The sequence below is a fragment of the Pleurodeles waltl genome, chromosome 9, assembly GCF_031143425.1.
Source record: "Pleurodeles waltl isolate 20211129_DDA chromosome 9, aPleWal1.hap1.20221129, whole genome shotgun sequence".
In the NCBI taxonomy this organism is placed as follows: domain Eukaryota; kingdom Metazoa; phylum Chordata; class Amphibia; order Caudata; family Salamandridae; genus Pleurodeles; species Pleurodeles waltl.
The window spans coordinates 64,345,338-64,373,241 of NC_090448.1; the positions used below are offsets into that span (position 1 = coordinate 64,345,338).

The window sequence follows — 27,904 nt, forward strand, 5'->3', positions numbered from 1 at the left end:
TTATCCCCCAGGGTGTATTAGAGCATTAGAGGCAATTGGTGAGGGCTTCCACCGAAGCATCCTCAGATGTATGCAGACCAGAATCCTATCTGAGTAATGCAACATGGAATTAAATCTGTCAGGACATCTTCCTGACTGACAGATAGTAGAGTTCCTGCTTGCGTGATGCTGCAGATGTGTGGAACTACTTGCTGGATGTCATTTGAGACTTGAAGAACAAGAATATATGAGTGTATGTTAACATGTTATTGTTACACAATTTGTAAGCACAGACAGAGTACTCTCCTAGCTAACATCTACTGAGATAAAGGCATCAAAAGGCAGACATCAACATGATGTGGGAAAGGATTAGACACTGTGACAAAAGACATACCACCCAACGATTGGCGGCAATAGGATTTCAATCCAGAACGGAAGTGGACTATATGTTTGTGCTAGCAAGATCAATGTTTATCAGGTTTAAATCAGGTGAAGGATGTTTCACTAGACTTCTCCATTTGGAGTTTTCCCTAGCATAGAAAAAAACCTACACCTCCAAAGCCGAGAACTCTGCCTACTAATTTAGACCTAATATCCAATTGTGTAGTCACCAGTAGTAACTTCATGGTCGTACTTTCTATTGTAAGAGTCTCCACCTCCTCATGAATGGGGGTGGATTCTCGCAATTCTACTGTTGCGTAGATGTTTCCGCCCAAATAGGCACGTGCTCTCTTTATTTATCTGCATGTAGGATTAAGGGTCATCAGGTAGGTGCAATTTAGTTTTGGGGAACGCTGTTTACCTAGTTTTTTTTTTCCATTCAGAGTTTTCCAAATCATAGGCAGAGATTTCCATGGCAGAGAATTTTGCCATCTGTCTACACCTGAAATCTAGTTGTAAAGTTTCCATTCATGATTTCAGTTGTAATAGTCTTCACGGCTCTGATCCAAAGTCCTGTTACTGGTAGATATTTCCATCCATAAAAGGTGAATACCGCAGGAGCAGAGGTTTCTGTCGAGCCATCGCACATCGATTTCCATACTTGACTAGGGCCCTTTGTTTTTGTCCAGTACTCAGGGTGTAGTAAGGTCCAAAAGTAAAAGTAAGCAGTAAATGTATTTCCTGATGCAGAAGTCCACTGCAGAACTGCTCAACTTTCACAAAGAAATGTAAAAAGTGGATGGAACCTAAGGTACAGAAGCTATAATAGAGGTTGAAATAATCTACATGGGAGCTAAATTAAAGTATTTATTCATTCTCATGATGTGCTTCTTAATTACGGTTTAGGAGGTAACTGGTGCAATCGATATATCTCAAACGGTCCTTGAAACCATTAGACCCATTTGTGCAGAGAATGACACTGTTCTTAGATGTTTGTGCCCAAGCTTCCTTGAACATGGGTTTTAGGAAAGAAAAGAGCTGTCTCAAAAGGCATGGGCATAAGAAAACAATATGCAGGACAGCTGCAAAAGTATTTTTAAGTATGGGAAGTAGTACTGTAGGAATACTCCTTTACATACTCCTACATGCCTCTGGGAATCTGACCTGACATGTTTAACTCCCTGTTATTAAAGAGCATGGTCCTTTCAAAGCAATGTACGAGTACCCAAAAGTATACTAAAGGAGAAACATTTTTATATACCACAAAAGCCTAAGGCCCAGATTTATGTTAAAGTGGTGCAGCGCAGTGCTGCGGCAAAAATAGCAGCGCCACGCTGCGCCACTTTTGAACCACAGGTGTGCGCCGTATTTAGAAGAATATGGCACACTCTTGCGTTTCCCCCTGCGCTGGCTCTGATTTAAGTTGACTACCGCCAACGCAGGCTTCCTTGCACCATAGTGCAAGGGTGTCGGTGTTGAGGGGATAGATTGTTTATGTGCAGGAAGGTGTCCCTTCCTGCACGTAAACAATCATCCATAGCATTTTGCTTCTTCTATGTGTGCTGCAGAATGCAGCACACATAAAAAATAAAAAAAACACGTGGAGGAATAAAGCATCCCTTCTTGTTTTGCAATGCTAACACCACTCCTGGGGAGGCGTTAGTTTTTGGCGCTGCCTCAGGTTTACAACAACTCGGAAATCTGAGGCAGCGTCAAAAGCAATGGGTGCTTTGGTGGAAAGCCCACCACAAGACCCATTGCACGCCCCTCTGACGCATTAATCTGCATCAGAGGTGCCCATATTACAGGGAGGCATAACGCCACAAAAAAAGTGGCATTACACCTCCTTGTAAATATGGAAAAGTGCTTAGCGCAAAAGTGACACTTTGGTGGTGCTTGAGGCTCTTAAATATTCCCCTTTGTGTATGGACCCGTTGGTGTCAAACTTGTTTTACTTTCAAACACAAATGACACATAGGACCTAGTAATAAATTGCACATATTTTTTGCTATCACTGCCAGCCAAGGGCAGTGGCGAACGTGAGTGAAATGTGGTCTTTATTGTAAATACCTCCTGTGAGCCTAATGGATGCATTTTATGGCAAAGTAACCTAGAACGAATTGACATGATGTTTCCTAGAACTAGTTGTGTCTTGAGCAGTTGTACATAAAGGAGGTGGTTTCATATTAGCTTTCAATTATTGTGCAAAACAAGTAATTATACCTGTGAAATTATAACTATAATTATAATTGACATATTATTTTGTATTGTAATAAATTATATTATGTTGTATTGTCATTATAACTGACACACTGAGCAAGATCTACAATCTTTTCACCAGTAAGTCAAGACTAATGCAATTTTCTACACCAGTAAAATAAGCTATTGGTTTATATGTCTTCTAAACCTACGGATATTCTCTTTTACACATTAATGGTTTTACAGTAAGCACTTACTGTGCTGTCCATGTTTGCACCCATGGAAACCAGCGTGACATAATTTCTCACTTAGGTCCAGTGGGTATTGTCTATTGTGATAATGCTGTTTCACGCTTTAAAATGTTTCCTGCATCCGTCTTTCATAATAATGATGACAATTACTACGGTTCAACATTTATCTCATCTCTTGGCGTCTTTCATGTGCTAAATAGTTCCAACTCAAACCAAATTTTTCAGAGCTTGATATAATGAATATCAAGCTCTGAAAAATTTGAGGCTGAGTGGACCCACCGGAAATCAGACTTGTGACCCTCAGGTTACAAACACATTTCTGCAATGGATGCATGAGTCCACCGACTCACTTCTCCCTCCTTCCCTGTGAGCTCCTTGTGCCTTCAACCATCACCTCCTCCCACTTGCCGCACACTTCATAAGGACTGGGTATTTTATTGGGTTTCATGGACACCAAACATGGGCCACATGGACGTGTCCCTTCCCTTCAATGTGATTCTTTTATTATTTTCAAGCCTACAGAAAGCCGGGTGGCAAGGGAGCCCTCATCATAGTTCTTCCTTTGTTCCTGTATCATTGAACCTAAAGAAGGACTACATAGAAGTCTTCCTTGCCACCTGACCTTTACTGGACATAGCAACAAAAACAGCAGAGCATCGAAGGCGAGGGAGACTTCAGTGCAGTCCACCTTTCATTTCTCTGCCTGGCTTCAATTTGTTTAAACAATATGCATTGGTTAATTTGTTTATACACCATGCATTAGCACATGAAACCCAGAACTATTGTCTTTTCCAATTGCCTGTTAATTTGTCTTGTGTGATTTGAAATCAGTAATAAACTTTAATGGAGATCATTTCAACACCCATAGCCCATTAGGTTCCTTTGGAGTCTCAACCATTTAAAGGCATTAAAGTAGTTTCTGGATAGATGATGCTCTCCCTTCCAATGAGTGTGGCACTTTGAAAATATAAAAGGATTGAGTCTCACAAAATGTATTTAATGTACTAGCCACAAGCTTACGCCTACTCCTACGATTTTGGTTGCTCTATTGAATTTTATTTTGAGTGGCTTTATGTGTGTATTGAATTAGATATGTTTGTGATGCTTTACAAAGGTTTCTTGGCTGTTCCATTCATCACCAATGGCCATTCCCCCTTTCACCCCTCCCTTTTGAAACACCTTCTTTCAAACTCCTTCCCTATATTTATGACTGCTCCAAATCCCCTCATCTCACTGCACACATTGACAATGCTAGCTAGTATTTTGCTCCGTGACCATAACAATATGGAGGGTGTAGTTTAGATGCCACATGTGAACGTTAAAGCTGCAACGTGTGCAAAAAGCAAGGTTGGCCCAATAACAAACCTCCTTTTTTGTCACTTTGGGGTTTTCCTCTCCTGTTCTGGATCAAAGTCTGAGGAAAAATAAGTGCCAGACCCCAAAAAGGAGCGCTATTGGGTCTCACCTGCTATCATCGATTAAGCACTGCCACAATATCTGAAAGAACCTTTTATAATTCTCCAGGTTGCACCCAGGGCGAGTGCAATATTCGCATCAACATTTTCGGATTACTTTGATTGCTCCAAGGGTTGACTTCAATATTAAAATCATAATATTAGATAACATAGATTTACTTGGCGCAAGTATTATTTTTGTTTTTGTTAGAAGTGCAGATAATTATGCAAAATTGCTACAGTGCAATGTTTGTAACCCGGAAATGCTAGTGCAAGAATGGACAGCTACCAGGACGATCGATGTAGTAGGTCCTGTGCCCTGAAAATATTTTAGGTGAGTAAATAATACTTTGATCCAAAGTCCATGCTCGACATTTTTTCATTGCTATTGATGGAGTACCACAAATATACTCCAGTCTACCTGCTCCCCAGGCGACTTACAACTGTCTCTTTCCCTCTCTTCCAGATGAATGATGTCCTGCTCTACACCTACCCCCAAAAGGATGGCAAATACAGGCTCAAGAACACCCTGTCTGTTGCAGGCATGAGGGTAAAGACGACAAACAGTGAATGCGGGGGACAAAAAAGGATGTATTCTTTAACCTCGAGTCTGTTTTCCTCGAGTTACACCAATTACTAGTGATCAACTGAGGCTGTTTGCATTGTTTTTATTTTGTTTCTTTACAATGCCCTTAAAATCAGCTCAGTTTTGTCCATTATTTCGTGCGCAGTTTTGAGCATTTTAAATGTTTTGCTCTTCCATTAAGCCAGAGGGGGACCAAGGGTCCAACTGAGAAAGGAAATAGGCCCGGCATCAAAACAAAAGCGTCCGATTGGTGAATCATTCAACTAAAAAAGGCCCACATTTGCAAATTTGGCACCTTTTGACTTGTAAAGAAACACTCTATATGTGTTTGCAAGGGATAGGACGCACAGGCACTGTACGTGGTACTATCAGGGAAATCACCAGTAAAAACCAGCCAACAGACCATAAAATGTGTTCATAGTTGTGCTGAGCATGTAGTAGTTCATTTCAGATGGTGGTTTGCTGTTGAAATTTCAGGCGACCCAGCTGCAGTCTGACCAATAACACTTTAATCTGCATCAGGAAACAGGCTTTGTGTATTCAATGTTCCAGCGACCCTTTGTGAGACCTAAGCCCTGATTTAGATATTAGTGGAGTTCTTCGTCACAGCGGTGGTGGATATCCCGTCCTCTGAAATCTAAATCCCATTATATCCTATATGAACTAGATTTCGGCAGACGGGGATATCTGTCACTGTTGTGATGGAGTAACCCATCCATCAATTTCTAAATCAGGCCCCTAAACCAATTAACAAATACATGTTCGTTTTGTTTCTTTCTTGAATGTGCCTTACTGTTTATGGTTACATTCACAACATTTGTTACCTTAGCATTAGAGGAACATTTGTTTTATACATGCTATGACATTTCATAACATCCAAAGCTCCATTCTCTGCTGGTACACTAGATTCCTGTGATGTCACTTCCTCCTGACCAGTTCATATCATTTCTAGGCCAAAGCGCTTTCCAAAGTGCCTGCAACCCACTGTTATAACTTTTCCAGTGAAACAGGAGAAAGTGTAAGATCAAGGATTACAGGGGTGATGGGCTTGCACCTACTGCACCCAGCCCCTCCTCACACTGCACAGGAGGATGGGACAGTAGAGGGTCCTGAAGCCTGAAGCTCTGCTCTGAAGCCTGTAGCTGGTGCAATTAAATGTTGAAGCCAATGACACGGCCAGGAGTTTTAAATACATCTCATGCCTCTTTAAACAACTACCAGGTACTCCCTGCTCCTTCATGTCACTCTTCCAAGTTTCTGATTCCTCCCTTCATGATTGTTTTCCTCCGTGTCTCTTCCTCCATCTTTCTGATCCGTGTGTTTTTCTCCCTCTAAATTTTGATAAATATCTGATGCAGAAAAAAAGTGCTGAGCCCCAAAAATAAGTGTCAGCTCAAATTAAGCATTAGGATAGAAGGGAGGAAGGGCTAGAATCACTATAGTAGAGGTAGAAGGTTGTAGCATTGAAGTATGGACTTCATATAATACATTTGGGCTTTTCCACTGAAATAATGACAGAGAATCGTAACTTTTATTTTCTTCTAGGTCAGCCGTCCAATCCTGGAAAAAACACAAAATGTGCTGCGAGTGGAATGCATGGACTGCTGCCTGACACTGTCCGCAAGGTATGGAAAACAGCCTGGCCTCACTCTCTCCAGTGAAGCTCACACACACCAAACGAAACATTTCTAAAACAAAACAAGATAGGAGAGAAGCAATACCTCTTGTTTATATCTACCAGTAGCCATCCAAGTGGACCAGAAAAAAGCCAGTGGCCTGAAACTGACTATCAGAGTGATCCTCATACTATGTGCTGAACTTTACTAACAAAGCTTGGCCAAGTCTCACCAGTGACAAACTAGTCCCCTCTGTCTTCAGTGAGCCAAGAATCACAACCCATTCTGAACCAATCTTCACAACACTCACTGAAATGAGCTTCACTTTCCTCGACCTGTTAAACATCAGCACATTATCTGCAACCAAGCCGAGCTTCACTAGCACTATCAGAGCCCACACTAAACTGAGCCTCAGTAGCAAATATTGCTGTGGCACACTACTCCTAGTGAACTGAAGCCTACCACCAATCTGGGACTCACTACCATTTCAGAGTGGAATTGACCTTTGCCTCACTTCCCTACTAAGCTGAATCTTGCTACCCTCTAAACCTTGCCTAGTACACTCACTGAACTGAGTCTCCCCATCAGTAATATGTCTAATAATTTCATCTCTCACCATAAATGATATTCCCTAATAATTTTACTAGGCCTCACATCAAGCCTCTCTGTCCCGAGTGAGTTGAGCTGGGAAGCGCCTTGGTGAGCCTGGCCTTCATGTTCTCACTGAGCCCAGGCTCACTAGCAATGCTGTTCTAAGTTTCAGGATCCTGAAAGGTTGATTACCTGACTATGCTAACTGACCTGAACCTCACAATCAACAATTAGATAAGTTACACAATCCAAAATGAAGTACATTTCACTGCCAAAATAGCAAAGTTTCACTTTTTAGAGTGAGTGGAGCTTTTTAACCTCAATGGCCCAAGCCTTAATACAAACACTAGGGGCCTCATTACGAGTCTGGCGCTCAACAGACCGCCAGACTCACAGTGGCAGTCATGACCACCGCCGGTTTGGCAGTCTGACTGCCAAATTAAGAGTTTAGCGGTCGGACTGTCGAATGACTGCCGTCTGCCCCAGGAACAATGTTCCCAACAGGCTGATGCCGGTGCAGATCAGAATCAGCCAGGGCAGGGGTGCTGAAGTCAGTGCCACCCTGCTGATTATGACCTGGTTCTCTTCCAGCCTTTTTATGGCTGTACCACTGCCATGAAAAGCCTGGTGGAGAACAGGTTCAGGGGGCAACAGGGAGACCCCAGCACTGCCTATACTAGTTGCAAAAGTGAAAAATTCAGTGTGTGACTAAAAGAGACATTGAGCAGGCAAGCATCTCAGGAATGTTTTAAGCCATTTAGTGAGTGAGTGAGTGAGTAGCCTGGGAGGTATAGAATTAGTGAGGGAGTAGGTGAGTGACTATGAGAGGAACCTATTGAAAGGGTAACCATGAGTGGCCCCCATGTACAGCCCCGTTGTGCTTTTCACTGTGTGCTAGGCAGAGAGTGAAAAGCACAACGGGAGCTGTTGCACACTACACACCGCAATATTGCTGCTGGCTCAATTATGAGCCAGCGTCAATGTTGCGGCCTGTTCCCTGCTGGGTCAGCGGGTAGAAACACCGTTCCCGCCCACAGACTCAGCAGGGAACTTGTAATGGGGCACCCGGGAAGGTAGAAACACTGGTAGCTACCTGACCGCAGGAGTTTGGCGGGCGGGCTTTTCCGCCCGTCAAACCAGTAACGAGGCCCTGAGTGTGCAAATATCTAGTGGGATATTAAGTAACTATGGATGGCAATGAGTGAGTAATGGGTGGCTAATGAGTTAAAGAGGGAGGCAACAGGTCACTATGAGAGAGTCTTAGTGGGTGAATAGACAAGTACGAGAGGTATGTTGTGAGTTAGTTAGTGGATCTAGGTGTTACTGAGTGATTGGGTGGTCAAGCAGACCCCCCCTACCATCTCGGGATTTCATGGTTTGGAAAACAAAAATCACAAAATGGGCAGTTTTGTAAAAATATCACGATTTTTACAAAAGTGCTCCTCAAAAATTGATTTTAGAAAAAATAGACTGATCCTCTGTTAACTCATTATGCACTTCCCCAGAGCCAATAAAGAAGGGTGAGCAAGAGGCAGCAGAGGTGTTAACTTCGTCTGTTTCCTGCCTTGTCAATGCACAGGGCCACTTTTGTTTGCAATTAGCCTATGGCCCACCTCACATAGTTTACTGGGCCTCCAGCAGACTCCGCTCACCTTTGGACGTCACCTTTGACCCCTCACACTGCAGCCATTTGTCTCCTGTAACCCCCCCCATGGCTCCTCTGTCCTCCATCACGAGTGCTCTGTAACTCCTCTGGCCTCTCTCCCATGTCTCATGTGTCCACTCCTCCTGTGACTCTTCGGTCCTCCTCACACACTCTCAGCTGCCTTGTGCAGTGCACAGAACAGTGGCTTGTCTGATGCCAGAGAGCAGACGGGACTATTCAGAAAGGTAAATTACTCTTGTGAGTGTCATTTATTCTTACACTTTTGAGTAGGTTTCTACTTTTGGCTGTTCATAAAATCTGTGTAAAAAGTTACTCAAAAGTAAAGAAAAGGTGGTGGAGGTAAATTTATCAGTGTAAGTTACTACTTCAAAAAAGAAAGACCAGTAAGTCCAGCACCACACGCAGCCACCCACTGGTTCTATAACAGCCTCACATTTAAAATAATGGAGGTAGGAATCTAAAATAAAACCCCATAAGAAAAAAATATAAAATTAAATTAAACTATTTAGAAAAGTTAAACATACATATAACTAAAAAATAATGTTAAAAATAAAATCTAGCAATAACATGTATTTATTATTTAATTATAAAATATTTAAACAGTGTTGTTAATTTATAAAGTACCATAACAGTGTTTGATATTCACATTGTAATTAAAATACTTTAAAAGAATTCCATACATTACTTTGAATAATTATTAATACATAATCAAAAATGTAATTTTTAATTAGGTGGGAATATATTCTTTCATTTAAACTATGGAAAACATTTTTTATTCAATGTAACATCTTAAATTAATAAAAATTTAATTCAAAATCATGCTACTATGACTGTAGCATTTTTAATTTGGTTTGCTTTAAATATAAACATATAACATGAATTTATATTAATATTTAGCATACAACTATTTTACTATTTTATTATGAACTTTAGTAAACTTTTTTTACATTTTCCTTATACATTACTAGAGATAGACCTGCACCCCACCTTTGCACTCTCCTTGTAGCAAAGTACAGGGAAAAGTATAAAAGTTTATTTTACTTAAAAAAGTCTTAAAATATTTTAATGTTAAATATAAATGTAAGTTAATTTTATGTAATTATTTAAATTTAGAAAAAATATAAGACATGCTGCAGCACTATTAATTAGAATGTAATCTTTAGTTAATTTAAATATAATAAATTAAATAGAATGTATTTTCTGAAGTTCAAGTTAAAAAATAAATTCCCACCTAAAGTAAAAAAAAAAAACATTTTTATTATGCAATAATAATTATTAAATGGGTGTATGGACGTAATTAAAAGTAATTTCATAATATTTGTAATTAGCATTAATGTTACATTCCTTTACAGACTCAGAAAAAAATGATATATTATTTTATAATTCAATAAAAATGTTTTTATTTTTTGATTGTTTTAAACATTGAATTGCATTTATTTATATTGTAACTGTTTTAAATCATTTGATCTAATTTAACTTTATTTTCTATGTGGTTTTATTTTAAGTCCCTACCTCCATTATTTTCTATGAAACAGTGTTGCAGTACCAGTGGTTGGCCATATGTCATGCTGGACTTACTCCAGCTGTAAACTGAAGCAATTTACTGCTGTTCTGGGTGCCTCTTTGACTGTAGTAACTTTAGAAGTGCAGTTTGTTAACAGCAACGGGTTTACTCCTTTGTGGATGAGTGCATATCCCTCCCTAAACCTGTCCCCAACCCTCCCAACACCCTTCCTTACTCTTCCCTAAACCCCTCACATTTAGTAGTAAGTATGCTCCTTTTCCAGCGAAGGAGGTGCAAATTCACACTGACAAGTTTGTGATTAGCATTTTTTAGTACGTTAATAGTACTAATGTATTACTATTAAAAATACTAAAAAGTGCAGTTTATGAATACCCCCCCCCCCCTGGTTTCATATTGCAATCTTTGCTCTGTGAAACCAGACAGGGGGCCCAATTCTGAGTGTGACAGACACACGCCAGCCCAAGGCAGTGGTGAACTAGAACAGGCCTCCAAGCCAGTGGCTTCCCGATAGCAAAATTCTGAGTTCCCCATGGGGCTGGCAGTGTGTTGGTGCCACAGTCCTGGTGGCACTATGCTTCGGTTCTAGTAAGCCTATGCTGGCCATGCTACGGTGCCACCAGCCAGTTGGGCGCACTGTGCCCCCAGAAAGTGACACTGTGCGCGTACCTGAGCAGCCGGCATTGGTGAGGGTACATACAGTGGGATGCAGCCCACATTTTTGGAGGGCACAATCGCCCTAGGGCCATTGTTGTAACATTTTCCCTGCCATTCTGCTGGCCTTCACCACGTGGGAACCCCGCCGGGTGAAGGTCGGCAGAAAGGCATGTACTGATCAGCCTGATGTTGCGGGCCCGCCCAGTGCTTAACTTGTAAATACAGAGGTGCCGGTGCCCAAAGCCCTGCTCTTAAACGCGTGGCTGCTGTAATTGAATGTGTGAACATTGAATACTGAGGCGGCGTAATCCTGAAGCCATCTCGGGCCTCTTCAATCCACATAAAGCCACTCCCTGCCCCTTCAGTTCACTCTTGCAGCCTTATGCTTTCTCCCTTTGTGACGCTTTTTCGTTTTTCTCTTCTTCCGTCTTTCCCATATGTGTCTTTTGCTCTCAGCAAATGCTCCAGGCAGAAGAATAAGCCCCGGACCTCAAAAATAAGTGCCGGTGCTCAGCACCGGAAACAACAAGCACAAATTAAGCACTGGGCCCGCCACAACTGACCGCCTGTGCTGTCAGCACTGCCTTCATGGTAGCAGTAATGTCGGCGGTGGTGGCGGTCCAGAGGCGGTGTCACCGCCTCATTCAAAATCGGGCAGTCAGACTGCGGAAAACTCCACAGTGGGGAAGTGCCCGCCAGATTCAGAATCGGGCACAGGGTATTATTGCAAGCTGCGTTCCTGCTAGAGACTCTGCGAGGTCATAGACTGTGAGGTGGCATTGATGACCTCAGAGACAACCAATCCCCCCACCCCTCCAGCATATCATAATTTTACAGCTTGCAAAATAATCACTAAATCTTCACTTTTGTAGAAATCCAGCAATCATTTACAAAAGTGCTTGCAAAAAATGTAATTTTTAAAAAAATGAAGCTAATCCTCCTTGTATTGTCCCTGCATTGCTGTTGAGCCATTAAAAGGAGATGAGCAACAGGCCAAGGGGCAGCTGAGGTGTTAAGTACTTCAGTTGTCCGCCTGTTGACACCTTACAAATACACAGGGCCCTCCTCCTGTGCAAGGAGGCTGCGCCAGGCTCCCCGCCTAACCCCCTTTATCCCAAGCCCCTCCCTCCCAAAGCCCTTTGTCCTACCCTCCCCCTGCAGCCCCTTCACTGCTCTACACCCCACCCTCTCATGTGCCGCCCCACTAACTCATATGATCTATAGTCCCCTTGCCTCTCCCCTCACACATTTACTATGCAGCAGAAAAAATACTACAACTGTTAAGATTTCAGGCTCCAAGTTTTGCTTTATTTAGCGGCTAAACCTGACTACTGAAGCCTCAATTCCTATTACTGGCCTTGAGATTAGGGAAGCTGTTGCGTGAGTGGGTGCGTGACTCTGCCAGTACTCAGCGAAGGAGCAGGGGGTCGATGACGGTATTAAATGGATGCACGTGTGAGGCATTGAATGAGTGAATGGATGTACAAATGAGTAACGGGTTTGGCAAGGCAGGTACTGTACTTCGCTACCAAATACATTTTCATTGGCAACTACTAAGATAGAGGATGAGTGGATGGCTAAATAGAGGGCTCTTTACCAGAATGTGCCACTGAGTCTGCGGATGAATGGATGGATGAATATATAACTGTGTATCAGGTGCATAGTGTGCTACTGAGTCTGCGGATGAGTGGATGGATGAATATAGCACTGTGTACCAAGTGCACACGTGTGCCGCTGAGCCTGCAGATGAGTGGATGGATGAATATAGGACTGTGTACCAGGTGCATAGTGTGCTACTGAGTCTGCGGATGAATGGATGGATGAATAAAGGACTGTGTGCAAGGTGCATAGTGTGCTACTGAGTCTGCGGATGAATGGATGGATGAATAAAGGACTGTGTGCAAGGTGCATAGTGTGCTACTGAGTCTGCGGATGAGTGAATGGATGAATATATAACTGTGTACCAGGTGCATAGTGTGGTACTGAGTCTGCAGATGAGTGGATGGATGAATATAGGACTGTGTACCAAGTGCACACGTGTGCCGCTGAGTCTGCAGATGAGTGGATGGATGAATATAGGACTGTGTACCGGGTGCATAGTGTGCCACTGAGTCTGCAGATGAATGGATGGATGAATAAAGGACTGTGTGCAAGGTGCATAGGGTGCTACTGAGTCTGCGGATGAGTGGATGGATGAATAAAGGACTGTGTGCCAGGTGCATAGTGTGCTACTGAGTCTGCGGATGAGTGGATGGATGAATAAAGGACTGTGTGCCAGGTGCATAGTGTGCTACTGAGTCTGCGGATGAGTGGATGGATGAATAATGGACTGTGTGCCAGGTGCATAGGGTGCTACTGAGTCTGCGGATGAGTGGATGGATGAATAAAGGACTGTGTGCCAGGTGCATAGTGTGCTACTGAGTCTGCGGATGAGTGGATGGATGAATAAAGGACTGTGTGCCAGGTGCATAGCGTGCTACTGAGTCTGCGGATGAGTGGATGGATGAATAAAGGACTGTGTGCCAGGTGCATACATGTGCATGGTGGAAGATGGCAGGGTGACTAAACCACCCGACGTGCCAAATACATTTTATGTTTGTGGTGGCCATGACGGGCCCGAGGTCTGGCAGTGCGGTCATGCCCTGCTCACCCCCTGCCAGCCGTGTTGTCTCTCAGACTCCGACCCCACAGCACGCGCCGCCTCCCTCGCGGCCCAGTGATCTCATTAACTGGTACACGAGCCCTGCGCGTCCCCACACCTCTAATTACACGCCAGCGGCCCGCGCAGGCGCAGTGCCCCGGGAGTGTGAAACGGGGACATCAGTGCATCTCCCCGGCGGTTAATGGGGCGCAGGCAGAGCAGCGGGGCCTGTTTAACGAGACGTTTCACGCGGTGCACTTCACAGATGGGCTGAGCGCTGCGCGCCGCTACTCCGAACAGCCACCGTCCTCGCTCCATCTACAAACAAGCGAATGCGAGACCCTGCAGGTGCCTACATTGCCATCTTTTAACCAAACGATTTAGATACTAATCTCGGCTACCTGGACCATCATCTGTGTACTCCTGAGCACATTACTTCATTACCAGTCTATACCTGAGCTCTCTTATCCAACAAAACTAGAAGTGCTTAGAAGTGATATTCTGTATCAGAGTACCTGCTTGATTCTGAAAAGTGCCAGTACTCTCCAATGAAAAGTACTTTGTTTGTCTTGAGAAGTGCAGGTACTCTCCGTCTCAAAATAAATAAGTACCGGCCCATTTGAAGCGCTGGTTCCCCCCCATGGAGACTGCCCCTGTTACATGTAGGCTTACTCTGTTCTTTAATGTATGTGTTTGTCGGCACATTTTTTTTTTCTTCGGTTCGGCTCGTTTTCACTTCAGAATGGTGAGAGAGGTGCTCCAGTCAAAATGGAATGAAAGTTCGTCATCCAACCAGCACTTCCCACTTAGCGCAGCACCGATTCACGGCCACTGTGCTTCAATGTGATCGAGCACCTCCCTCGTGGCACACACTTCACTGATGCTTTAAAAAAAAAAAATGTATGTACATGCTTTGTGCAATGTTATTTTTATATATTTATTATTTTTTAGACTGTTTTGGGAGGCTCAGCATGCATACCTCCACAATCTGCACCCGGTCTCGGGGGCGCCCAGGTGGGGCACCAGGATACCGTCTGCATGGGGCCGGCTGCCAAACTTGTCACTCATGCAGCCATCATCCTTGGTTGCTAGGTCACACACACACCCTATTTTGCTATGCACCTCATAATGCTTTTTTTTTTTTTAACATCCCGTTATCCACCACTGCCTGCCCCTCCCCACACCGACCTCCCTCCACCCGATTGAGAAAGCCTATAGTCCTTTGCCAATGCCTAACACTTGGTGACTGACTGTACTCTTGTTTCAACAGGGCAACAAGGGGTGTGCCCCGCTGTCCTGGGGACTGCAGCCTAACATATGTAGAAATGTCCACCTGCCTGGCAGAAAACTTCATGAGGAACCCCCACCACCGGGGCTTCACTGAAGGCAGTGGAGAATTGCTGTGCGGGCTCCATCTTCAGCGCCCCTGACAGCAACGTTTTTTGTTTTTCAAAAACAAGCAGACATTTATTTTTGATAAATAAATCCATGATAAATAAATATCCCTGGATTCCTAGGAATTTTCTCCCAGCGTGTAGGGTTCTTTTATTTAATTTCTGCCCAGGACCGCTAGGATGGATGGTGTTAGGTACTTTGACCAATGGCCCATTTTGATTCGGGCCGTCGTTCAAGGGGTCCCACTGATAAAGACATCAGAGGCTCCATCAGTGGAAACACGACGGTTCCCCCAACTTCAAATAGAGCACTCCACCACAAGGTGGTATAGTCCCCTGTCTACAGAGAAAGTACTTTCTGAATATTCATTATGAGCAAGCCAATGGCCACCCCTCTATGACGTGGCGTCATTCAAAATAATATTTGTTCTGTATTATACCAATAAATATCACAGTTTTGCTTTTTTAAGACCTGTAAATAAGTGATGTTAATGCTACCCAACTTAAACCTTTTCAATTTAACAACTTCCGAAGGATGAAACACTGAGCTGGCCTAACCAGGACTTAAACACGTGACCTGAATGTGACACAGATTCGTCTTAATGGCTTTAAAGGCTCATTCGTCCAGGAGTCTCCTAGACTGGCCTGTTCGAAGAGAAGTGTAACAAAAATAGAGGGAAGAAAACACTCGAGCCTCTCCTGTGGCGTCAATATACCTTCACGAGGAGTTTGCAGACGAACTGAAATGGGGAGGGATGTTGTGTCAAAATGTCACTTTGCTCAGGACAGCAAAGTCCTCGCGTCAGTCCCAGTCCGTGTCAAAACGTTTTTGAACAAATTACAGGAGAGAATCTCACTGGGAAATCAAACTTGCACGGATAACCAGGGTTTCATTAGCGTCTAAACCCCTGATTCTGCTGGCAGAATGGCCAGGCTCGTCAGGATGGCGAGTTAGCTGTCCCGAAAGGTCGTCTGGGGTTACCAAATGTGATTCAACAGCGTCATCTGCTGGTCGTTTATTTCTTCTCCGGTTCCTGATTCACAGTTAAGGGTTTGATGCATCAAAGTTTTTTTTTCAGTCTGTATCTATTGAGAAACGTGTGATTCTTACGGGCCAGGTTCTGGAGCTGACTGAACACTATGGTCAGGTTACGGTGATGCCTGCAGCATAGGTATTAGCATATTAATTCTGTGCAATTCAAAGGGCTAGTCAGAGAAGTGTTACTCAAAAGAAAGAGTATGGTACAGCATCCATTTTAGGACATCCTCATTCCTCACTCCTCATCCCTACTTCTCATCCCTGCTTCTCATCCATCATCCCTACTTCTCATCCATCATGCCTACTTCTCTTCCATCATCCCTACTTTTCATCCATCATCCCTACTTCTCATCCATAATATATTATCCCTACTTCTCATCCATCATCCCTACTTCTCTTCCATCATCCCTACTTCTTATCCATGTGTCTCATCCCTGCTTCTTATCCCTCATCCCTGCTTCTCATCCATCATCCCTACTCATCATCCCTGCTTCTCATCCATCATACATCATCCCTACTTCTCACTTCTCATCCACCATCCCTACTTCTCATCCATCATCCCTGCTTCTCTTCCATCATCCCTACTCCTCATCCCTGATTCTCATCTCTATTTCTCTTCCATCATCCCTACTTCTCATCCCTGCTTCTCATCCCTACTTCTCATCCATCATTCCTACTTCTCATGCCTCAGCCATCATCCCTACTCCTCATCCATCATCCCTACTCCTCATTCCTCATCCCTCAGTCATACCAACACATTTTCAGTTTTGTGAAACACACCTTCAAACTGATTGGTTAGGAATAGAGTTATGAGAGAGAGCTGCAGTCTTACAGCTCTGCTGGTTTGGGAAATACAAGGAGCACACAGCTAGGGCCATAAATCAGCTCTTGGAGAAAGGGTTATACAGTTCATGGAAAAAAAACAGCTCTCAGAGATAAAAGCAGCCTCAGATGTAAACATGTTATTTGTTACAAATAAAAAGCAGGCTCAGATTTAAACATTTTATTTGTTACAAATAAAAATGAAACCAGAAAAGGTTTGGATGAATTGGATTGCACTGTCACCAGAGTTGATTTTAAACATTTTGTTTCTACATATGAAACTGAAACCAGAAAGGTTTTCGGTTGAACTGTAGATGACCTGTATAACCCTTTCTCCAAGAGCTGATTTATGGCCCAGGCTGTGCACTCCTTGTATTTCCCAAACCAGCAGAGCTTTCTGCAGAGGCCTGTGCAAACAGAAAAACACTGAGTTAAATAAAATGAAATATTGTGCAGCCTTGAATTCACTGGAAACAAACACACAGTTGCATTTCATCTCCTCCCTCTTCACCCACCATGTGCAATGAGGAGGCTGTTTTCATTGAAATAGAATGCAGCTCTCTCTCATAACTCTGATTGGCAGTTCCCAACCAATCAGTGTGAAGGTTTGTTTCACAAAACTAAAAATGTGTTGGTATGACTGAGGGATGAGGAATGAGGAGTAGGGATGATGGATGAGGAGTAGGGATGATGGTTGAGGCATGAGAAGTAGGAATGATGGATGAGAAGTAGGGATGAGAAGCAGGGATGAGGGATGAGGGATGAGAAATAGGGATGATGGAAGAGAAGTAGGGATGAGAAGCAGGGATGAGGAGTAGGGGTGATGGAAGAGAAGCAGGGATGATGGATGAGAAGTAGGGATGATGGATGAGAAGTAGGGATGATGTATGATGGATGAGAATTAGGGATGATGGGTGGGAAGTAGGGATGATGTATGATGGGTGAGAAGTAGGGATGATGGATGAGAAGTGAGAAGTAGGGATGATGTATGATGGATGAGAAGCAGGGATGAGGGATGAGGAGTAGGGATGATGGATGAGAAGCAGGGATGCTGGATGAGAAGTAGGGATGATGGAAGAGAAGCAGGGATGATGGATGAGAAGTAGGGGTGATGGATGAGAAGTAGGGATGATGTATGATGGGTGAGAAGTAGGGATGATGGATGAGAAGTAGGGATGATATATGATGGATGAGAAGTAGGGATGAGGGATGAGAAATAGGGATGATGGAAGAGAAGCAGGGATGACGGATGAGAAGTAGGGATGATGGATAAGAAGCAGGGATGAGACTCAGGGGTGAGAAGTAGGGATGATGGAAGAGAAGTAGGGATGATGGATGAGAAGTAGGGATAATATATGATGGATGAGAAGTAGGGATGATGAATGAGAAGTAGGGATGATGGAAGAGAAGTAGGGATGATGGATGAGAAGTAGGGATAATATATGATGCATCAGAAGTAGGGATGATGGATGAGAAGTAGGGATGATGCAAGAGAAGTAAGGATGATGGATGAGAAGTAGGGATGATGGATGATGAGAAGCAGGGATGAAAAGTAGGGATGAGGAGTGAGGAATGAGGATGTCCTAAAATGGATGCTGTAGTAAAGACTTTCTGATAATCCCACCACTGATACCATATAGCTGCTTGACGTTAAGCCACCCTCTGACTCTCACCCCAAAAAACACACAAGCATTGGTAAAAATAATAAATCGGCCTTGGCAAGCTGGTGCAGTAGAATATGCAACTGGAATAAAAAAAGAAGAAAAAAAAAAGTAGCATATTTACAAGCCCCTAGCACCACCAAAGCGTCACCTTTTGTGGCACTCCAGTGGCGCTGTGCATTGTGCCATATGTACAAGCCACTATTTGTGGCCTAACGCCGCCTTGCAAACATGGGCCCCTCCAACGCAGTTTTCTGCAGCAGAGGGGCATGCAATCGATGTTGCTGTGGGCGGTCCACCGCAACACCCATTGCTTTTGACGGTGCCCCAGATTTACAAGAATTCGTAAATCTGTGGCAGCGCCAAAAAGCTAACGCCTCTCCAGGGGTGGCATTAGCATGGCGCAACAGGTAGAAATACTTTTATTTCTCCTTGTTTTTGCTTTTTCCATGTGTGCTGCATTCTGCAGCACACATAGAAAGAGCAAAACACCATTAATGATTGTTTATGTGCAGGAAGGTGTCACTCCTTGCACATAATCATTAAATAATGACGATTTGCATTCTGCAGCACACATAGAAGCGTCAAATTGCCATTGTAGATTGCTTATGTGCAGGAAGGGACACCTTCCTGCACATGAACAATCATTCCCTTCAATGCAGACACCCTTGCACTTTGGTTCAAGGATGCCTGCTTTGGTGCTGGCAGCCAAATTTAGCACCAGCACTAGGGGAAACACAGGGGTGCGCCGTATTTTTGTAAATACAGTACATCCCTGCATTTCCGAGCTGGCGCGGTGTTGCTAATTTTGGCGCAACGCTGCGCCATTTCCTTGTAAATCTGGCCCATACTGCCTGCTAAATGGCTCAGCCTCTTGTTTGAAGTAAAACTAATACATTTATAAAAAGCTAACCATAGAATATAATGGAACTGTAGGGTTGCTTCCTAGCAAGCAGTTGTACTTAGGAGCTCTTTTTTAATTGTAATGCACATCAGGAGAAAGTAGAACTTTTACTGACACAAAGAAAATGTAGGTTTGGCTCCGAACTCTGTAATCTAAAGACAAACTTAAACACAGAATGAAGACTAAAAGAAACAAAAGGGAAAGATTAAAAATGCAAAGAAAAAAAGCACTGGTAAAGTTATATTTTGGCCCAACAGCCTGGCATTGTCGTGCACTTCTTTTAGACGGATGTGCACGGAATGTCATCACAGTACAGGAGAGCCAATGGATGAAAAGGGCTGACTCATTGCCCCATGATGTATACTGTGGTGGGTGTAAGGAGGGCTGAGCCAAAGTTCCTCTATTGCTGTATTATTGTATTATTTAATAATTAGTTGTTTTGATTATATAAAGTAGTCAAGAACATGAAAGCAGTCTCTAGGCAAGATCTAAACATTTCATGTTGCTGACGCATATATTTGGTAATGTACTGCCATTTTCCTAAGAATGTATGAATTTACAATGCATATAATGACCGCACATGCATTTACCATGCAGCCTTTACCACACAAAGGCCCTTACCACACATGCTAAATATATGTCAGGTAAGTATACATAATAGAACCTCCAGTTAGCACTAACTACGCTAAACCCTTTAACCACTAACCCCTAAATAATAACATTCCCACTTACTACCCTTTACCACTACGAACCCCTAACCTCTAAATCTTAAAATTATCCATACTTCTACCCAGTCTTAAACTCTAAAATTGCCCTGACCTCCCTTTACCTCTACCCAACCTTAACCCTAAAATTTCCCTTACTTCCCTATACCTCGGCCCTCCCTTAAACTCTAAAATTACTGGTGTCTCCCTTTACCACTACCCATCCCAACCCTAAAATTACCTTTACATCTCTTTACCCCTACCCACACCTAAACCCCTTTTTAAAAACATAATAAGTATGTTATTGTTAAAAAATACATACCTGCATGTTAAAGGTTTGCGTGCAGTGTGTTAAAGGTACAAATACTTTCCTCCGTAGCGCTTACCTCGGCATCATCCTGGACCCCTCCCTCTCCATGACACAGCAAATCAATGCTCTAACCTCCTCCTGCTTCCACACACTCTGCACTCTAAAAAAAATCCTTCAAATGGATTCCCCCAGAGACCAGGAAGACAGTCACCCACACACTCATCAGGAGCAGACTAGACTACGGTAACGCCATCTATGCCGGCACCACACTCAAACTAAAACGCAAACTCCTGAGAATCCAGAACACAGCCGCGCTCCTCGTCCTTGGCCTCCCCCACCACAAACAAATCTCACCACACCTCAAATCCCTTCACTGGCTCCCCATAGACAAGAGAATCAAATTCAAGATTCTCATCCGCACACACAAATCCCTCCACAACACCGGCCCAACCTACCTCAACGAAAGAGTGAACTTCCACACTCCCACACTCAGCCTCCGATCAGCCGACCTCGCCCTAGCCACAGTCCCCTGCATCCAACGCACCACCACAGGAGGCAGGTCCTTCTCCTACCTCGCCCCCAAAACCTGGAACTCCCTCCCCACCAACCTTCGCAAAACCAAAGACCTCCTGCTCTTCAGAAAGAACCTCAAGACATGGTTGTTCGAACAGTGACCCTCCTTGCCCCCCCCTTGTCCTCTCCCAAGCGCCTTGAGACCCTCACGGGTGATTAGCACGCTCTATACATTTTTTTGATTGATTGATTGATTGCTTACCTGCGTGGTACAGACATTGCATGGTAAAGACTGGATTGTAAAGGCTGTTACCCTGCCCAGTTGTGTACTAGTTGAGCAGTTTTCCTGTAACATGGCAATTTGCAGCTCCAGTGTTATTACAGCCTCTTTCATTCCCATAGATCAATATCTAATATAAAAAGTTTGCATTCCATTGCATGGGGATTGCACAGACGCTCAGGTAGCCATGGTTTTGGTATTGCATGCGTACCCTTGACATATTATCACATCTTACTCACTGGCACATGCCAGGTGCTGTCACCTTGGCACAAGCAGTGTTTTCTCACCTTGGCACTGAGCAGTGCTCGGGGAATCCGCCAGCAGCTGCTCAGAGCATCTCTCTGCAGAAGGCCCATTCAGGCGTCCGTCCGCTGGTGGTTTCCACAGATGAGGGGTTCTGGCAGAGAGACGAAGTGTAACCCAGGGGTCGGCGATCACACTGACTGGAGCCCACAAGCCGCACAAGGCAGATGGTTTCTGGGGCATCATGTTTAGGGATGAACTTAGAACACTAACTCCATCAGCAGCCTGTGCCAGGAAGAAGGCAAGATCGCCCCTCCTCTCCCTGCAAGGGTCTAATGCTCAAGGTGACCTTCTGAGGGCTTGGAGAGTACAAAGTACATCTCCCATTGGAAAGAAATGACCTATACACAGCTTCTGCCATACAATGTGGCCTGCTTAGTTGGCATGGGAAGATATGCATCTCATGAATATTCACACTTTGTTTATAAGCAGAGTTTAAGTTTACTAGCAGAAAGGTGACCGCTGCTGCTTAGTTGAGTAAGACCGTACTATAGTATTGGTAGTAGTTAACACTGGAAATGATAAGAATTTACTACCTTATGTACAGTGCTTAATTTGAGATGGTGCTTTCCGGTGGGGCCCACCAACACCTATTTTTCCTCATCACACTTTCAACCAGAGCAAGAGAGAGAACAACACACACGGGGGAAACAGCTACAAAGGGAGAAAGCAGGGATTAAAATGAAGCAGAAAGAGTGAGACAAAGAGGAAGGGAGTGCCTGGTGGTGGAGTGAAGAGGTCTGAGGTGGATTTAAGACTATGCAGCCTTGGTATTCGGCATTCCAGATATTCTTAGAGTCGTCCAAGGGCTTCTGAGCAAAACTTAGGACCCAACATTTATTGTTTTATAAATTATGCACTGATTAGGTAATTAGTACTGTCTCAACTACATTGATGTAAGTGGGTATTAAGTAAACGTGGTAATTAATACTCTGCGTTTGTACCAGGATGTAAATGGGACATGCAATAAAACAGGGGAATTGCACGTGAGTCTGCTACCTTGTGATAGTGCATCACAATTGAAGTGAAGAAGTTGCAATAATGAAGTGGCTAATTGATTTATCACTAAAAAAAAGTAATTTCTTTGTTCCTAGATTAGATTATATGCGTGGGATTCTGAGACAGAAAATAGGTCTTAGTATGAGGATGCTCTGTGCAGAACTCGTACGCATGCAGAGTAACTATTGATATTTGGATGATCCACGTTTAAAGTCCTGGGACAGAAAAGAGTCTTCATATCAGGATGACCTGTGCCTAAAATTGATGGTCTAGAATATAATTCTTAACATGAAGAAGGTCTATGTCTGAGTGCCTGGGATCAGTGCTTAATGTCTAAAATAATACGGCCCGATGCTCAATGCATCTCTATGGATGCGAGTTGCACCACCCACTGCCCATGCTGTAAAATGCCAGTACCAGTGGCCTAGACACACTGTTATTACTATTTATTAGTGCATATTCATCACTAAACTGGTATACCCTGCCCAAAATAGGCAACCAGCGCCCTCATGTGGTGGACTGTCTTAAAAAAGTGGCAGTGCGGATCACCTGCAAACAGCGGCTCAAATTAAGCACTTCATGGGATGCTGCTAAACTCTTGATCTGAGGGTTGGCTATGTCTGAGGTCCTGCCATAGAGTGTAATGGTTGGTCTCAAGATTGTCTCTGTCTTACCTCCTGGGTCAGAATAAATCTCTTGATATCAGGATGCTCTGTGTGTGAATTTCCTTGGATAGAGTATTTCTCTTTGTGTGGATGGCCTATGTTTATGTTCCTGGACTAGAATACAATTCTTGATCTAAGGATGGTCTGTGTCCTGGTTCCGAGGACTGAGTATAGCACTAGGTGTCAAGATGGTCTATGCCTGAACGTTTTCAAAACACAGTGTAATTACTGATATCACAATGGTCTTTATTTTAGCTCCTGTGATAGGGTTCAGTTCTTGACACCAGGAGGGTGTGTGGCCTAATTTCCTATGCTAGACTATATGGATGGTAATTGTATTAGCTTCCAGGATAGAGTATAATTCTTGATATGGAGTAGGGGTGGGCGGTGAACTCCGCTTCTTTCGGAGTTTGGAGAGTTTTTCCCACTCTGCTTTCTTTGTAGAGCATGGAGTTCCAAAAAACTCTTCCTAGCGGAGCAACGTTTTTTTCCTCGTTTGCGCTCACCAGCGTTAAGTTGGTGAACCCGAAAAACCACCACCTCCCAGCGTGATTTCTAATTGCAGAAGGTCGCGGATGGTCTCTAACCTTTGGATGGCCTGTGCCTTAGATGTGACAACAAGGTATAACTCTTGATATCAAGGCAGTCTGTGCCAACTCAGCTGTATTCAGTCCAATGACTTGCATACTGGGAGGCATAGCTAGACTAAAGAAACCTATGGCAGACTGCAGATTAATTGATCTGGTTATCTACACATACTGGTTATCTGGCCATATTGGTCGCTAAACGACAAATAACAATGTATTTGATGGCTGCTCATCCTGCAAAATTATCAGGTGGCAATGCTGAAACACAAAAATGGACTGAAACAGATATGACAGCTCCTCAGCTCAAAGAAGGAAGAACAGCACAACAGATTCTGCTTTAGGGTGGAATACTCTTCTATTGCAACTCCCAGGAGATGAGGACATACAGTCCTAAGTTGATTTCTCTCCCTCTCATTACAAGACACATAGGCCCTCATTCTGACCCTGGCGGTCGGCGGAGAGACGGCGGTCGGACCGCGAACAGACCGGCGGTATTAAAAATGGCATTCTGACCGCGGCGGTCCCCGCCGCGACCGACCGCTACTTCTCCACTCCGACCGCCACGGCGGTCATGACCGCGGGGCTTGAGTTTGCGCACTCCGGCCCGGCGGTCGTCCCAAGACCGCCAAGGGTATTATGACCCTGCCTACCGCCGCGGTTTCTTGCGGGCGGGAACCGCCGTGCGAACCATGGCGGTAAGCACTATCGGGGCCAGGGAATTCCTTCCCTGGCACTGATAGGGGTCTCCCCCACCCCCCACTACCCACCCGAGTCCTCCCCCCACACCCTCCACCCCCCTGCCACCCCCCCAGAGGTGGTACGAACCCCCTCCCCACCCCCACCCCGACATGCACATACATGTACCCCGACATGCACACACCCCCAACATGCACATATACACACCCCCTACACACACATACACAACGGGGACACATACCCGCACACATACATGCCGACATGCGCACCTGCCGAACAGCACACATTACCCATAGACACAGCAGCACCCCCCGCCCGCATACACGCACTCACACACCCCCTCTACACACTCACACGCACACCCCCATGCACGCCCACATCACACAACACCCCCCCACCCCCTCCCCTCACGGACGATCAACTTACCTTGTGCGTTGGTCCTCCGGGAGGCGACGGGAGCCATAGGGACGTGACCGCCAACAGAAGACCGCCAACAGCAGACCGCCACACAGAAATGTGGGTCGTAATTCTGTGGGCGGTGTTCTGCTGGCGTGGCGGTGGAGGTTGACCAGTCTCCACTTTCCCGCCGACCGCCAGTGTGGCTGCTGGCGGTTTTCCGGCGGAACGCTCCCAGCGGTCAGAATGCGCACAGCGGCACACCGCCGCGGTCGGCGGTCTTCACCGCGGCGGTAACTCAGCGGTCTTGCGAAAAGACCGCCAAGGTCAGAATGAGGGCCATAGACCGAATGTCACAGTCATTTGTAGAAGGTGATTCTGCAAGGATGGCACAAGATAGCACCCATTACTCCCATGAAAGAATAGTACAAACGGCACTTCCGAAGGGACAAAGTGCAATTAAAAACAGAAACATCCACTGCATGTTGCTATGTTAAGAGCCGGAGAATGCAAGCATTGGATGGTAGGTTTACTGATGTATGTTCTGGTAAGCCAAAACTTCAGGTGATCAGGTGATGAGTCTATAATGACCGAATGGAACCATTAATATAGGGCACTAGGGAAGTGTGTCACAGACTGTATATAAGAACTTTAAGGACCCATTCACCCAACTACCTTTCCCCTCCCCGCTTTATTTCTGTTTTATTCAACCCCATCTACCCTCACCCGCTTCTCCGTTGTTCCCCTACCCCAGGGTCCTTTTTGTTTTATTTATTTTATACTCTTGGGATGGGCCAGGCAACAAATTAATGCTCCTCCCACAGTTAAAAATGCACTTTCGCGCTACTTTGATGTAATTTTCTTTTTTTACGAATCCATCTCAGATTGGTAAACGAAAAGCCGAAAAACAAAATGGTATGGTGGCGCCTACGTGCAACTATGAAATACATCATCACACTTTTTCTTTTGATTCATTTGGCCATGCTACACAGCACCTTTTGCCAGTGGTGCATAACATCATCTAAAAGCAAGACCTTTGGCTTTGCCAATGGTGGTTTATTTATGCTATTTGATCAATCACAAACATATCATCAGGGTGCTGAAAAACCTTTTACAAAGAATGGTTTTATACTGCAGGAGAAGCGATTTCTATAAGAGTGGGGGGAGGCTGACACACAAGGGGGTGCAGTGACAATGATAGTGGTAGTTCTGGATGGAACTAGTTTCTAAAAGAGGTGTGGGGAAATGTGTTCTTTCATTTAAATCTTGAAGGTAAATACAGCACTGTAGCGTTACTACAAAGCATTGGAGCTAGATTTAATGGTTTGCTGATAAGGGAATTATGTGCTATCTCTAGTACATTTTAGCTGGTGTAATACGTTTAGGAAATGACTCTGCAGTATCATGGTAATTACCAGCAATGATGCATCATTAAAAGGCCTGGTAACACAATTACCAGGCCATTATAGTGTTATACTGCACTACCAGCAAGAGATCAGTGAGAGTCCCTAATAGCATATACCACAATACATATTTGTGCAACACACATAGTTACACATTGTACATTTACACCTAGAGCCACTAGGTGGCAACTTCATTCACTCAGAATCTAGCGACTTGATGAAAAGTGCAGAAGCAGGGATTGGACCAAAGGTCACCTCGATGCAAGATAAACAACTAAGCTACTAGCCAACACTTCTTGATAACACAAAGGGCCTCATTTTGAGTTTGGCGGATAGGAAAGCCTGTCCGCCAAACTCCCGACAAGGTAGCCGTGACCATAGTGGCGACCACCCTGCCGTACCTATTAGGTGTTTCCTACTATGCCGAGGTTCCCGCCCGTCAGCCTAATGGGAAACAGGCGGCAGCATTGTCTCTGGCTTGTAATCGAGTCGGCAGTACTGCTAGCACCTTCAAAATGTTCACTGTCTACCCAGAAGAATGTGAATATTGCAATGGTGCTGGGCAGGAGGACCCCTGCACTGCCCATGCCAAGTGCATGGGCAGAGCAGGGGTCCCCCTGTGGCCCCCTTCACCTGTTCTCCGCCAGCCTTTTCATTGCGGTAAAACTGCAGTGACGAGGTCGCAATCAGCAGGGCGGCGCTGCATGTAGCGTCACCCTGGCTGACTGCTATCTCTGCCACCGCCAGACCATCAGGATCATGGATTCCGGGGGTGATGGCGGTACCCTGGTGGTCTAACCACCATGGTCTTAATGTGGCAGTTGGACCACCACGGCAGCGACGGTCCTGACCGCGAGGCTTGCTGTCTTAAGACCGCCAGCCTTGTAAAGAGGCCCAAAGTCTCTGTTTGAAATAATTATGGAAAGGGCCACCTAGTGAATGATCTCATGATAGGTTTTACAACAAAACAAGACGTCATCCTGGAACCCTTATCGTTGGTGATTGTTCATGATATAAGACAGGGTAAGAGGACACGCTTTATACTTTTCAGTAGACGGCCCTTTTGACCTCTGAGATGAGGAAGGTCTTACAGTGAGATCTATTAGGAAATCAGAAGGTCAGAAAGAGCTGTGACTCAGACCAAGAGGTAGATGTCTAGCTCGGGGTAATCAAAAACTTCCCCTGAAAACCTCCGGTAGACCTTGCCATTAAGTCTTGCCTTGAGTGTTTGTGACTTATCAGCACTTAAGGTAACCAAGTAAGAAAGTCAGTGCTGGCAGCATTAGGCAGATTTCTAATAGCTGAGATGATGGTGTTAGAAGAGTGCAACTTTTATGATGCTGGCAAAATCAACAAATACAAAGATCACAGTGCTCCATAAAATGTAATGTCAACCTCTATGGAATTCTGAGAATAAATCTGCTAATTATAAGAGGCTTAGCATACTGGCCTACGCTACTGTTGTTTGCATGTTTTCTAAGATCATTACAATTTGATGTATGAACCAGAAACAGTCTGGCACATTTAGCCTGTTTGTTGACTTAGTAGTCAGTTATGAGGAGCGTGTTAATAGCCTTTTTGTTCAGTTGCTGCTGGGCATTACCAGCAGGTAATTGCACTTTCCCTGCAATATGCTCTTTATATTTTGACTCAAGCTCGTAACTGCACAGTGGGCAAATAACATC

At 44.4% G+C, this 27,904-nt stretch overlaps 1 protein-coding gene across 1 annotated transcript in view; it reads left to right on the top strand.

The window, feature by feature from the left end:
- The window catches only part of FGD5 (FYVE, RhoGEF and PH domain containing 5), a 397,552-nt gene that overhangs the window by 315,559 nt on the left and 54,089 nt on the right, over positions 1-27,904 (top strand). Inside the window, exons 13-14 of the mRNA XM_069206301.1 lie at positions 4,731-4,814; positions 6,396-6,475. Of these exons, the coding sequence (XP_069062402.1) occupies positions 4,731-4,814; positions 6,396-6,475 (164 nt within the window). The remainder of the gene's footprint in view (positions 1-4,730; positions 4,815-6,395; positions 6,476-27,904) is intronic.